Source organism: Pyxicephalus adspersus, chromosome 8 (assembly GCF_032062135.1).
Source record: "Pyxicephalus adspersus chromosome 8, UCB_Pads_2.0, whole genome shotgun sequence".
Lineage (NCBI taxonomy): Eukaryota > Metazoa > Chordata > Amphibia > Anura > Pyxicephalidae > Pyxicephalus > Pyxicephalus adspersus.
The window spans coordinates 68,454,461-68,469,657 of record NC_092865.1 but is presented as its reverse complement, the minus strand read 5'-3'; the positions used below and the strand labels follow the sequence as shown (position 1 = coordinate 68,469,657).

At 39.5% G+C, this 15,197-nt stretch overlaps 1 protein-coding gene across 1 annotated transcript in view; it reads right to left on the bottom strand.

The window, feature by feature from the left end:
* Positions 1-4,918: 4,918 nt before the first annotated feature.
* PBRM1 (polybromo 1) overlaps positions 4,919-15,197 on the bottom strand; it is a 56,010-nt gene continuing 45,731 nt past the window's right edge. Inside the window, exons 25-31 of the mRNA XM_072421237.1 lie at positions 14,529-14,742; positions 13,912-14,113; positions 12,016-12,198; positions 10,345-10,503; positions 7,698-7,768; positions 6,668-6,890; positions 4,919-5,453 (exon numbers count right to left, since the gene is read on the bottom strand). Of these exons, the coding sequence (XP_072277338.1) occupies positions 5,281-5,453; positions 6,668-6,890; positions 7,698-7,768; positions 10,345-10,503; positions 12,016-12,198; positions 13,912-14,113; positions 14,529-14,742 (1,225 nt within the window). The 3' untranslated portion in view covers positions 4,919-5,280. The remainder of the gene's footprint in view (positions 5,454-6,667; positions 6,891-7,697; positions 7,769-10,344; positions 10,504-12,015; positions 12,199-13,911; positions 14,114-14,528; positions 14,743-15,197) is intronic.

The window sequence follows — 15,197 nt, the reverse complement described above, 5'->3', positions numbered from 1 at the left end:
TTTTTTTTTCAGTTGTAATCCGATTGTCATACAATGTTGTATGACAATCGGATTGCATTGTAACACGTGTTTCTATTTTTAGCTACCCTGAACCTGGTTCGGGGTTAACGATTGTAGCAAGTTTTCTTACCCCAAACCAGGCTCGGGCTAACTGCCCAGATGGTTAATAATAATAATAATAAACTGGATTTATATAGCGGAGACATATTACGCAGCACTGTACAAAGTCCATACTCATGTCACTAGCTCTTTCTCAAAGGAGCTCACAATCTAATGTCCCTACCTCAGTCATATGTCATTAATAAAGTCTAAGGTCAATTTGTTTGTGGGAAGCAAAATAACCCAACTGTATGTTTTTATTTTTGTAATGTGGGAGGAAATCAGAGTACCCAGAGGAAACCCGGGGAGAACTTGCAAACTCCATGCAGATATCCTTGCAGATAGTGTCCTGGCCGAGATTCAAACCTGGGACCCAGCGGTGCGAAGGGAAAAGTGCTAACTACTGAGACCATTACATAAAAAAGAAAACCACACCTTAACACCCCCCCCCCGAGTGTAGCTCGGTATTAATTTTTAATATCAAAAGCGGTAACCCTGAGCCACACTCATTCTTACCTGGTCCGGACGTGGCCGCGGCATACTCTAGTGATGCCTGACATCTGTGTCCCCGGCATGTGAACATTGGGGACGCAGATGCCAGCCGGGCAGTGTGAGCGTGCCGCTGGGGGGGCAGGACCAGACGGCAAATTTAAAAAAAAAAGTATTTTTAAATGTACCGTTTTGACATTTATAATAATAATTAATATTCAGACTGCCAGGGAGGTTAAAGACATTAGTAATCACACAGAACCTACACATATTAGAGATCCCTTCCTCCAGATCCCCTCTAAGCAGGGGAAGGGATCTCTGGCTGGATGGAGGGTATTCTTATTGTATGGTGTATGCCTTGCTGAGTGAATTATTTTGGCAATGTGAAGGTGCTGACAACGCTAGCAATATATGAGCAACTCTACATATACTAATACTACTCATTCCCACTCTGGGCAATAAAAGATAATTATTATCAGAGATTTGATGCTGTCCTCCTCTGCTTGAAGAGCCCAACCTTCTCTACAGTCTGCTGTGTGGTTTTTAGTCTCTCCAAATTACTATTCTGTGAAGGTAACCCCAAGATTTTTTTTTTTGAAAAGTGCAAAGCAATTCATTTTTATTAAACCTGCAATTAAGCTTTAAAGAAATACAAAAATACATCTACGATTTATTTGTAAGTTATTACATTAAGGCAAGGTACAGGCGTGCAATAATTGTGAGAAAACAAACGAGTAACGACAGATACATGATTATTTTCAATATTCAAATATAATTCACCGTTCAAATATAATCGACCAATAATGTACACAGATAAGATAGTTTGAACGATGCAGGAAGTGACATGTTAAGGAGAAAGTGTACCGCAGAACAATCCACGATCATTGAATGACCGTACACACAATAGATAGCGAACGATCGTCACCCAAAAGGATCCGCCGGGACGGTCGTCCGTTTACAGCGACATTCCTCGTTCATCGGAGTCATTGTGCACTTTCTTTGTTAACGATTCAACGACACTTATTGCATGTGTGTACGTAGCTCAAGCTTTGTACCAGAAACATAAATACATAAACGTTGTTTTAAATGTAATTAATTGTAAAATGAAAACTGCACATAAAAGTAGGTGGTACCAGTGGTAGAGGTAGCCAGCAGTGATCTCCAGTGCAAATCTGATTCGGGGCCCCCTGCTGAACTGGCCATGGGGGTTCCTGCTGGCTTAGAAGGGTCCAAGGCCCCGGTGGATCAGCAGATTTTGCAGATATTTCCACCCCTGGTTAGTACCTAGACCGGTGTGTAGCGGTCATGTTGTGCTCACTGTGCTTTTTGCACCTCGAGATGATCTGTGTTCCCCAATGGTGAAAGGGATTGCAGATTTTACCTCAGTAGCCTAGAATAATGGAACCAGAAAGTGGGAGAGCTTTGATTCCAATCATCCTCATGATCATCACGGCTTATGAGTTTATCTCCTTTGACATGCACTTGTTTTCACAGTTGAGATACCTTGCAAAAGTAGTGGTCATATCATCACTGTACTGCACATGTATACATCAGGATCATCCTGAGATCCAAGAGATTGTTATTGCCTAATTTATTCTGTACACTCTTGTTACCACTTTACCTTTAAAGTGGAAAATAACTAAATACACACTGAAATGTATGCATACATTCCATTAAAAGTGGAATAAACCCAAAATGAAAAAAAAAAACACACACACTTTTTTTTGGATAATAAAATGCATATTCAGTGATTTTCAGGGGTCCTCCTATAAGTCAGATTTGATCCCCAGGAGATAATGAAACATTTACTGACCTGCTCATTGGTTTGTTAGAAAAATGTATGGCCAGCCACGGCATTGAAATATTTTAGATTTTAAGTTACAATGGATGTCTGATCGTTGTACAGGTTGTGGTTAGGTTATAGATATCTGACCGTACAACACTCAAATTGCATTATTTACTGAAATTAGATAAAACTGAAGAGAAATGTAAAGCTGTGTTGGAGTTGCAAAATGATACAAATATTATGAAACCACTTATATATGTTGTAAGATGTATTGACAAGAATTTCGAGTAAACATGAAGGTAGGTATTGCTTGAGTTTAGGAAGATTTTATAACCGAGTTTAATATAAAGTGAAGAACCTATTTTCAACCAGGGTTCCATAGAGTTCCTGTGTTCCCCCAGAAGTTTCCATGGGTTCTGATTGACCTCATATTTGATTATTCCTGCATCTGTCAACGACATGTAAGTGTCAGTTGTGCTACAATAGCTGCATTACACCAATGATCTTTTCAGCTGTCTATATAGGTTGCATTTCTCATCATCTTCCCCCCCTCGAATTCCAAATCTCCTTGACATATTCCTAACTGTTCTATTTGTCCCTCCCCTCAGGCATGTTGTCTTGACGTCACTTTGTATTCTACCCTCTCATTTGCCCCCCATATTCGGAACATTTCATTTTCACCTGGGCAACATCTCCAAAATTCGGCCCTACCTGTCCCCAGAAACCACCAAACTTCTTTTACATGCTTTTATCTCTCATTTGGACTACTGTAACCTCCTCCTCTCTGGTATTCCACTAACCTGGCTCTCTCCTCTACAATCTATTATGAATGCTGCAGCCAGACTCATCCATCCTCCCCACAGCTCCTTTTCTCTTGCATTTTGTGCTTTACTTGCAAATGCCTCCACGGCTCTTCCCCCACTTTCCTTTCTGACCTGATAGAAAAATACTCCCCCAGCCGCTCTCTCCGCTCCTCCAATGACCTAATAATGACTTCCTCACTTATAACCTCATAACATGCACGGCTCCAAGACTTCTCTAGAGCTGCTCCAACTCTCTGGAATGGTCTTCCTCGTCCTATTCAGCTTGCTCCTACTTTCTGCTCATTTAAAAGAATTCTCAAAACCCATCTTTTCAAACTTGCCTATCCATCTTCTTCTGTCTTTTCAAACCCTCACTACTTCTCACCATTACATATCTCCCCTCCTATTGTGTGTTAATGCCCCCACCTCCTAGATTGTAAGCTCTTCGGGGCAGGGTTCTCACCTCCTGTGTCACGGTCTGCATTTGTCTGTCATTTGCAACCCCTATTTATTGTACAGCGCTGCGTAATATGTTGGCGCTATATAAATCCTGTTTATTAATAATGATAATATTAATAATATTAGTAATTTCAGCCACAGTTGTAAGGAACCATCTTTCCACTTGCCACCAGTGTAGGATACTTTATTTCCACTGACTGACTGGTTTCTGTAGAAGTTCACCAAGACCTGAACACAAAGGTCTTTTCAGAAGTTAAAACGGAGAGATAAGATGATCTAGAATTTTAAACCAAAATAAATTTTTGTTTGAAATTCCACCTGAAAACATTACTGCACATAACTGTGCATACATTCTCATAGTTGTATATTTGTATAGTGAGATCTCAGGCTGTGTTACCTCTGATTGCTAGTCTCAGGAGGTCTGGCATAAGCTTTGGTAAAATAACTTTTGTGCTTCTTTCTTGCCGGGGACACTGACAACCTCATAATCTTGGTTAGGTTGGTTCTTTGTCAAAGTTTTAGGATTTTTTTGATGCAGACTCATACACTGTTTTTTGGTCACCATTGCACGCTTCACAGACAACACAAGGCTTAACTTTTTGCATGTGGCTCACCCTACTGCACCCCCTTAAGGGGGCTATTTATTCTTTATTGCAGTTTCACTATGGTTTTCATACATGTCATATTCCTGGTCTCTCTTCTTTTTTCCAGTTCCCTACACATTCTGCTAGGAAGCAGTGTTGGTTGACTAAAGCCTTAATGGGCTTAAATTCTCAAAATAAAAGACAAGTCTTTCAATACTTCTGTTCCAAATGAGCTGGCATCATTTCTTGACCACCACCTGTCCTAGATACTTCAGTGCACAATACCTGCCACCAAAAGGGCCTATACCTAATCCTAGTGGGCCCACTTTCTGACAATTACATAGCCATAGTCTCCTAATATGACCCCAGCACCAGACAATCTAAGTCTTCTATAGCATGATGTCTATGGTCCACTCCCATTAGAAGGGTACTATAATTCCTATGTTGTGCTGGCAGCTCTAGCAATCCCATAGCGCACCCCGACCCAACCATCAGGCCTCTTAACTAACTTCCTGTACCATCACTTTTTAGTGGACCGCTGGGGTGAGCAACATTTTTGTAGGCAGCATCACACCCTATTACTTGGAAAGACTAATTCCTCTTTAAATAACAAAAAAAAAAACTTGAAAAACAGTTTTATATGTTTAAGATTAAACTGTTGTTATGAGGTGCAGAAAGACCAGTCCTGGGACAAAACATAGTGACAAAGACATTTAATTTAAAATGATAGCAGAGCGACACAGTGCATTCTAAAACATAGATTAAAAAACATTATGTGTCACACCACACCACAGTACATCCTTGACACCAATTCTCAAAAACACAACTGAAGAGATGTAAAAAAAAAAAAAAAAGTATTTGCCATCAACTCAATACATAACAAAAAAAAGGAAAGAAAGTCAAAATGAGCTCATTAAAAATGTCCCTATATCAAAATGGTCTTACAATGTACAGAAATGCAATAAAAAAAATATTGGCCTGGCTCTCCGGGCACTAAAAACTTTGACTGTTCCACAAAATGAATAATTCTTTTATGAAAGAAGAAAACAATGGTGGTAGCTTAGACATTTTCAAGGCTGTATGCGTGTCGGATGTTTAAGGTGTCCCTTAGCATGAGGTCTCTGAGACGCCATAATGCATTGGCCATAGTTGTGTGGGCCCCTTTGCTCTTCAACCAGTGGGAAGGAAGACGGCTTTCCTGTTCCTTTGACAAGTGGATGTCTCTTCTCCGAGCTAAAATAGAACATAATAATATGAATTGTCATATAATAATGTATTCAAACTGTGCCCATATATCTCCAATTTGGTATCTTTTATCTCATCTACCTACTAACATTTTGTCAAACACAGGACCTGCGGCCTGTCTGGCCTTCTTATGTGGCCTGTGGTGACTGTGCCGCATCCAAGCGCCTGACATTTGCAGGCAGGAAGACCAAGTCCCGGAAAACCAGGTAGAAGCAAGGCGGTCCACACAAGTGGACAGCGGGCAGAAGGACCCCAGTTGATTCTTCACCCTCCTACCAAGACCCAGCACTAAGCACAACTGTGGCAGAGTCCGGATCCTGCTAGTCGTATGCTGCTCCAGGTATGGAATCTCAGTGGGATGATAGCAATGTCTCCAGAGACTCCGGCCTCCACCTCAGTCACTGCCTCCCCTCACATAGACCAGGATAGGTCAGGTACACCGACCTCAGAAAAAGCTGCTAACAACAAAAACCAATCACTCCCAAAATGTCCAACAAGAGAAAAGTTGGTGCAGAAGGGAGACAATTTAATGAAAGCTGGGGAAGTGAATGTTCATGCTTCACGTAGACAAGCGTGTTCTTATTTTCAGGTTATTACACGAGGATGGCGTGTGATATGGGGTCTCAGGGTGAGGAAGGATCTATACTTCTACTAACACTATGGATCTGAATAAAAAGTTCCCCCCGACTCTTAGCCTGTGTTTTAGATTTGGGCCTCCTATGTGATTTGAGTTTGACATCCCTGAGATAGTGGAATAATATCTGCAAATACTCAGTAATAGATGTACTATGCTAGTAGTTGGCTATGAGTTACCAACAGGTATGGTTGCTCAAGTTTGTAGCTCAAACAGTCTACGGGCTTTAAAATATGGTAACTTTGGAATCCAATTGACCCCCAGGATCTGCAGCGCATGAGAGGTTTAGAAACAACAAAACAAAACAAACACTTGCATACAATTATATGGAGATACAACATATTTACTTATACGGGAGTTATTGTGATCATAATGTTTTTAATATGTAAATTTTTCAAAATATAAATCAGCTAAATATATCTAAATAAAAATGATGCATTTTTAAATGAAATGGCTTTGCAATAAATGCGAAGGCTTGCACTGGGGACCTTATAAATATATTACAAAAAATATCAAAATTATTGAATGTACTACTACAGTTATTTAACCTTTAGAACTTCTATTTTACCTGACAGTGTGTGGTCCCATTTGCTGATGCAGCTGGATTCAGATGTTAATCCTTCTATGTATTTCAAGTATGCTTCTGAATGGAGTAATTTTTGTGTTCTGGGTGGTGGTGCCACAAACACAGGGGTTGAAGGCTGCTGTACAGCTGGCTGTGGCTGATTACCTTGGTTCTGACCAGGATATGGTGGTGGGGCCTGCTGTCCAGGAGGAACAAGCATTCCCATCTAAAAATATAAATATATATAAAATACAAAATATAAAAGTGCTTCTTACCATCAGATGCTTTATTTCATATTCCAACAGGTATCAAGGAAAATAAAATAGAAGCAGTTATCTGCTATATAGACATTATAAATACAATTAGTTATGACTCATTATAGAAATTTAAGCAGGCAGATGCAGGTTGTTTTTTGCGGATTAACTCGTCAGTTACATAAATTCCGACCTGGCCAATCAAGATGGCCAAATATCTGAACCCAGAAAAAGACCGGGTGAAGATGGTGGAGTTGGGGCTAGAGGGAGCAGAGGCGAGTGTATGTAAAAAATTGCAAACAGGCAGGAACGTTTATTTAATTGAAGAAGTGACCTTGCCTGAACCTCCTGCAATGAGGAACCTGCCAGCTTACAATTTCTAACTTTAGTTACTAAGTTTTAGTTTTAAGTTTAGTTTTACTTTAAGATAAAGTAGAATACTATAGAAAGGCTGAAACTACTACTACCAAAGTGAAATCTCCATTTCTAAATGGTACAACCTCTAAAAATAAATATGAAAGGTGAAACAACATAACCAAGTAACTAAACAATCAAATATAAATCAAGTAATAAAATAAATTAAAAAAAAAAGAATGCGGTGTGCAAAATCCAAAAATCTATAGAAATTATACTTCAATTTAGCAGTTTGGCCAATTACAGGTTTACCACAATTCTATATGCCATCATCTTTCCCTACTGATGACATAACCTGTACGTCTATTGACGGTGAGGTACAATAAAATCTCAACGATAAACGTTTTATTTATTGAGCCAATTACCTGCTGATTGTATGCATTGTTTCCAGTTGCGGGGGTTCCACTCATTGAAGCTACTCCTTGTGCCAATACCCCTAAAATAAAGAAAATACAAAATACATCACATACTTTCCAGCCTTAAAATATATTTTATATCAAATTTACAAAACACTGATTCCCCTAAACGACACACCGGAATGGTGAAACCTTTAATGGTGATTTTAAATGTAAAAAGAATATTATTGTTTTAAATAAAATGTGAAATTTAACAGAATATGTATAATGGTATTTATTCTGCCTTGAAAGTCCCATATTTTGTTTGTTCCTTTTAGATGAAGGGTGTAGACTGTAGATTCTAAATCTAGTTTAGGATTTCAAGTCATTAAAACTACAGACTAAACTCCCACTACCAACATTTGAAATAAGTTAAAGTTAAAGTGGAGCAGCGCTTGACAAGGACAAGGCATTCCTGATCAATGTTTGTTATATCATTCACACTTTGATTAGTAATGCTGTTGGTATTTAACAGACTTATAGATTTCACTCAATGGGCCTAATGTAATAAAGCTCTTCACGACTAGAGAGCATACACTTTAATGGGAGAACCTGTGTGATCCAGCAAACCTGGAATGGATTTCATTAATACCAGTTACTATTAGTTAGCAACTGTTTTCAGGCTTGGGACAGGATTGCTAGATCACCCAGGATCTCCCTAATGTTTATCAAATCTAAAGTCAGGCCTATTGGTTATATCATGGAACGCCAGCCAAATCTTTTGTTTTAGCTTTGAAAAGAGAAGGCTGGGATAAGAACCACTGTCAGGGTGGCATCGTGGTCTGGTGTTTTATAGAAACCTATTGTTTTTATTTAATGTTACAAGATAGGATGAAAAACTGCAGTTGGGACTTGCAGCAATAATCAGGTAACTGATTTAAACCTTCCTTGAATAAAAATTATTGCAATCTATGAAACTGTTAAAGCCAAACACCAACATGGACAGTCAGTAGAGCAACAAAATAGGCCCACCCCCTAAAGAAAATAAAGCTGGCAGGGGCTATAATCTTTTCTCAAATTAAGTTTTGCTGAAAATGCACTTTAAAAATGGAAATTTGATCTAAAATTTTGCCTTTCCTGGTCCCCCTACCTTCACCATCAAAATGGTAATAAAATAGTAAAATAAAACCTTTACTCTACTTTACTTTTAATCACTTTGCCTCTGTACTCAATGCAGGGAGGTCACAGCTGATGGGAGAAGCCAGCAAGCTTCTGTACATTGGTATTAAAAAAATATCACAGTCCTGTGCCTCGTTACTCCTCTCAAACTCTATGCCATGATGCAAATGTAGGGCTGTGTTTTGAAAGGAGTTCTGCAAATATCAAAATGCCTTACTGGGTGACACTCTAAATCAATGGCCCGACCGCGTATGCGTGAGGTTGTCACTTAAAGGGGGAGACACCTCTCCCAGAGCGACATCATTATGACATAACCCCGGCCACTCTGCCATCGCAGATCTGAGCCTGCAATGGGAGAATGGGTGGGTTGGGTCCAGAGACACAGCCCGCCCACTTTCCCGAGCCTGGGAACTGTACTGGGGACGGTTCGGGCCTGTGCATAACCCTAGCGGGGTCCTTCTCCTGACCCTGCTCGGGGGCTGCGGACTACCGCTTTGTGACCACTGCTCTAAATGTATTGATGGATGTCTGTCTGGATTGGTGGAAATTCCTAGCAATACTGCAATAACAAAGAGACTGCCCTAAGGCTATATACACACATGCAATATTTGTGGTTAGAAAACGAACGATTTACGACAGATCAAGAATTATTCACAATAATTTTATAAATTCCAAGTTCAAATATAGTTCACTAATAATGTACACACACTTGATACGATCGTTTGAACGATGCAGGAAGTGACGTGTAACCAGAGAACCATCTACAATCACTACACAACGGTACACACAATAGATAGTGAACGATCATCGCCCAAACAGATTTGCCAGGATGGTTGTTCGTTTCCAGCGACATTGCTCGTTCATCAGCATCGTTGGCCTGTCGTTGTGCACTTTTATGTTACCGATTATCGAACGATCGGTTGTTAATCGTTCGTTTCCAACGACAATTATTGCAAGTGTGTATGTAGCCTAGGTAGGACCCACATGTGATACAGGTAATGAGCCTCCATTATTGAAAAGAGTATAATCCAATAAATAAAATGAACAGAAACATTCAGCTGGGGAGCAAAGAGCTAAGTGATGCTGCCTGTCCATAGGAAACTAACTTGCTGAAGCTTCTAATGCAAAGATGGTGTGTGCACCACAATAAAAGTAAGCAATTTCAATACAAAACTAAAGGTGAGTTCAGCTTCAATAACTGGTAAAGTGAATTCTAATATCATGTGTATGACTAGGGGAAAAAAAAAAAAAAAAAAAAGGAAAGCAGGTTTTCCTTCTGGTATAATAAAATAACAACAGTCCATCTCCGTGCGTAACTTTTGGTGTTATAATTATACCTTGAAGCAAAGGAGTCCTACCTAATTTAACATTTAAAATGTATTATATTTACAAATACATTGAAAGTCATCAACAAAGCGAAAACAATAACAAAACTGTTAAATACATACAGGCCCCCGGTGAGAGATGACATGGAATGATGAGGTTATGACAATCTTACCCTGCATTGTGATGCCTGGAAAGCCTGGTATACCATGTGGAGGAAGGTGAGGGGGTGCCAGCACCCCATGGTGATGAGGCTGCATGCTGCCCATGCTAACAATGCCATCAATTGGGCCTTGCATGGATGGCAGACCAGGTGCGTAGCCCCCTATCATGCCTTGAAGAACAAACATGCATCAATTACATGCAATTAATAAAAACATGCACTACTATGACAAACTACTGTTAGTTATGAGATATTAATGATGTAAATAAAATAAACAATTCATTAGTGATTAACAAAACTAAAAATAAAAATGTCATGTTAAACTGGTATGTCACAAACAGATGGAAATTATCTAATGAGTATATGACCTTAAAAAAAATTAAAAGTTTTCAAGGTGCAGGAAAGTTGACCCTAACAAACTTTCCTGCCAATGAGTATTTTAATACCATAAACATCAATATCCTAAATGTCAGAAAAATGTTGAACATCTGATGACCAGTCCACATTTAAAAATTTTATTGAAAAATAGTCAAAATCTCAGCCCTCTCTGGGGGCGCTTTCCTCGATCTGAAAATGCAGAATGCACAAACCAATACTCCTCTGTTATGTACAGAATATTAACAATGTAAAACAATATCATTGTCAGTTGCCATTTCACAAATTTTATTGGTTTAAACTGTATTGGGGTGAATATTGTATTATACCAGCCTTTATCAGCTTTAGTTTCTACTGAGGTTAAGTTTCCTTGAGAAGTTAGCAAAAGAAAATGACCTGGGTGTCAAACACGAACAGGTACAAAAAATAGGTATGCTTTTCCTAAACTTTACACAGTTTACAAAGTAGAAATAAACCCAAAATAAAAAAAATAAAAAAACACACAACTTTAATTCATTTGGGTCCAGCGTCGTCCCAGTATTCATCTTCGGCCCGGAACAGAGGAAACCCCGGGCGCCGACATCTCTTTCTCTCTTCTTCCTGCATGCCCTGATCTCACACTGCGCAGGCATGAGATGGGGTGACGTAGTTTGGGAAAAAAGATTGACAATCTCCCTGCGCATGCTTGGGATTGGCAATTTTCTTCCATTGATGAAAGAGCAGCCAAGAGCCTCCCGGGATGTGTGACGTAGGTATGCCGGGAGGCTTTGCGCTCTCATTCTGTCTTGATTGCCATGGCAAGGGGAGGTTAAAAAAAATACTTTAAATAAAAGGGTTCTCTCCCCTTTTATATAAAGTAAAACCTTTGAGTTTAGGTACACTTTAAATCGATCACACCAATGTACTCAGAATTGTAGGCAAAATCATTTTTAGCAGGGGACCTTAAAACCTATTCAAAGGATCTTTGAGGTTAAAATGTTTCAGAAAATGCATGCAATAAACCATATCAAGAAAAAAAAGTTTTTAGAAGTGTACACTAACAAGCAACACATCTTTAGCGTGACACGAACAGTTCTTTTAAACCTGTGAAGACAGCAATATTTTAGGCAAAAAAAAGAAAAAAAGAAAAGGAGGGTCTGGAGCCAAAGAACTGGAAACATTCATGGGCATCACATGCTAAATCTGCCCGGATGCAGCAAATAGAAAATTTCAAAACTGAACAGATATCAAATCCTTGGGTGCCAACCAAATGCAATGGGCATCTCTATACAATATACATTACAGTATACATTACTACTGCTTTGGTACCTGAGTTGGGTGTCATCTGCTGGTTGAGAATTCCCATCGGAGTTGGTGGAGGCACAACACCCATGAGGGCTCCCACAGGTGTCCCAGCTCTGGGAGAAGAGTTTTGCTGCTGCTGTTGTTGCTGCTGTTGTTGTTGTGCCAGTCTGTCTCTTTCCTGTTGCTCTGCCACTTTGGCAGCTCGTTCTGGGAAATACAAACAATATTGGCATATTTCAAAGCAATTGCAAACCTATCAAATTATTGTTTTCTTCAGAGATTACAAATAGGTTCACAAAAGGAACCATTTGTACACTGCAAGAGAAGATATACTTTGCAAACAGATTGCATTCGCATGGACCCACACCTTGGTTCTTAAGTTTTTTTTTTTTCTTTGCACATGCAGCACATGTGGCAGCTGTGGGGTACAACAAACTATTCATAATAAAGAGAGTATGCCTTAGCCCCAGCAATGCAATGCAAATATTTTGGTACAAACTTACAAAGTAATAAAACAAAAGAGATGGTGACAGAAATTAGGCACTCAAAACAGAGATTGAAGGCATGTAACATTTAAGCCAGTACTCCACTGGTAGCTGCTGCAGTATATATTACTGTATATACTTTTCTCACCATGTGGTTGTGTATACTGGTTGAAAAGTACTTTAAAGAGGTCACTATTGCAAATTGACTATCATAATATACTACATATGTAGTATAGATAGCTTTATTCAGTGGAGTATATGTGTACTGATGCAATAATAAAAACATTTAAGATACATATATGAAGAACTAATCCGGCAGAAAAGCCAAGACAGTGACCTGGATTTCAATCCACAGAAGTGATAAAGCTCGCTCACCTCTCTATCCTTAGCCTCTGACTAGACAGTAAAATGCCGGAAGCAGACTTAAGAAATAAATTATCATCTGCTCACTTCCGGTCATTGAGTTCCTTAAAGCAGAACATCATTTTAGATTCTTTGCCCATAAAGGGAAATAAATACATAGAACTAGCCAACAGAAATGGCTTATTATTCTTATTCTTACACAGTATTTATATAGCGCCATCATATTACGCAGCGCTGTACAAAGTACACAGTTATGTCACTAACTGTCCCTCAAAGGGGCTCACAATCTAATGTCCCCACCATAGTCAGATGTCATTAATGTAGTCTAGGGTCAATTTTTGGGGGAAGCCAATTAACCTCACTGCATTTTTTTGGGATGTGGGAGGAAACCAGAGTACCTGGCAGAAACCCACACAGACACGGGGAGAACCTGCAAACTCCATGCAGATAATGTCCTGGCTGAGATTCGAACCTGGGAGCCAGCGCTGCAAAGGCCAGAGTGCTAACTACTGAGCCACCGTGCATATCATACCTTACATTAGTATTCTTGATAAAAGTCTTGTTCTGCACTGTATCCCTGTGCCAGACTGACCATTACTGTGCAAGCATAGTAGTTAAAACATTTACAGTGGTCTGGATCTAACACTGCAAATATATAGCACTGAGGTTCTAGGCACACGAGTGGCAAGGCACTTTTACATACCAGGAAGTGAACAGAAGAAATTCTAAACAAAAGTAAATGCTTTCAGAATAAAAGGTAGCTGCTGATACCAACATATTCTACAAAGGTTAGTAGCATAGCTGTCATACAGACCCTCTTGATCGATATGTTAAATCACTGACCAAGTACAAGTATGCATGTAAGGACTTCCTATTTTCCAGGTCAGTGCGTATTGAAGTTTGAGTATTCAAGAATTGAAGGCAGCCATATAATAGCCATACAGTTAAGATTTCCCAGGGAGGAAGTCTGCAATTGCAGTCTATGTTTAGATTAACACAATTTCTGCTGGTTTATACACTTTATATACCTGATAGAAAAAGAGTTTAACCGCAAGACATATCTATATTCTACCTTCATAATCGGCTTTTTTTGTGGCCTCCAGATTCCGCCACTCCGTTCCTACCAAGCGACTGAGTTCACCAAACGAGTAGTCTGGATGCTGAGCTTTTATCACTGCCCTCATTTCACTACTGAAAAGGATGTAACCACTCATGTTAATCTTCCTCTTCCCTCCTTCTTTCTTGGTGCTGTTCTTGCCAGACTTTGGCGTTGACTAAAAGGAACGGAAGTGTTAAATCATTTTTTTCAGAAATGGTTTGGGTAAACCTTTATTTGGACATAAAACATACAGTTCTTGGAACCCAGTGGAAAAACCATTGTTCTGGTGGCTGCTGTACACACCAGCAGTCTTACACTATTAATTGTTAGAAAGTGGACAGCTTTGGTATGGTTCTATGTTAGATGAGATCTAGGCAATGGAACATAAAAGGAAAAAATAAAAAGCTAGGAAGACACTCAGCAGATACGCAAGCACAGCCACGTCAAAGCAGCAATACCACGCCATTCACCCTCCCACCCCAGAAAGAAGAGATAAACTATGCCAACTAAATATGGAAAAATACTAGAAACTGAAAAATAACAGCACCCTGAACTTGGCTCTTCAAATTTACCTTTCCGGTGTCCAATACCTGTTTGGGCAATTTGCTGTCCACTGTCTCCCCCGGGTCGCCATCTTGCGTTTGTCTGTCACTGGGTGTTTCAGTGGGCTCTGCCTCTGCTACGTTCCCCTTTAGCGTCAATGAGGAAGGGGAGGGCAGCCTGACCTCTGCCGTCAGGTCGTCGGTGCATCGGGGGGAGCTTGAAAGCGCCGCGGTGGCCTGATTTAGTGTTTTAAAACACCAATTGCAAAAGGATTAACAAAAAATAAAAGAAAACAAAAAAACCTTCTGGCTTTAACGTTGTCTTGCATTTGGTAGATCAGGAAAAAAAGAAACTCTTAGTTCAGACAGGAATGTCATGAGCTATGAGACAGCATATATACGTGGTATTGCTGCTTTACTTTATTCTGTCCAAGCCGCAAAGCCTCCATATATTGAAGTTCTTTCTACATTAAACATGGAGCCTCAATTATAAAGTTATACGATAAGCAGAAAGCATGCTGCATCACAGAGAAAATGGAAAAGCCTTTAGGCTTACTAACAGCTATGTGTGCCTATAATTTACGCCCTATGTAAATAATTACATCTTAGCAGGAGAGAGTTTTTTTTGTTCGGTTAAAAATTTATGGATTAGAAAACTGAAAAAAAGCAGACTGCACATAACCGTTTGTACTTTGTAATAAACTTTAAATAAAAAAA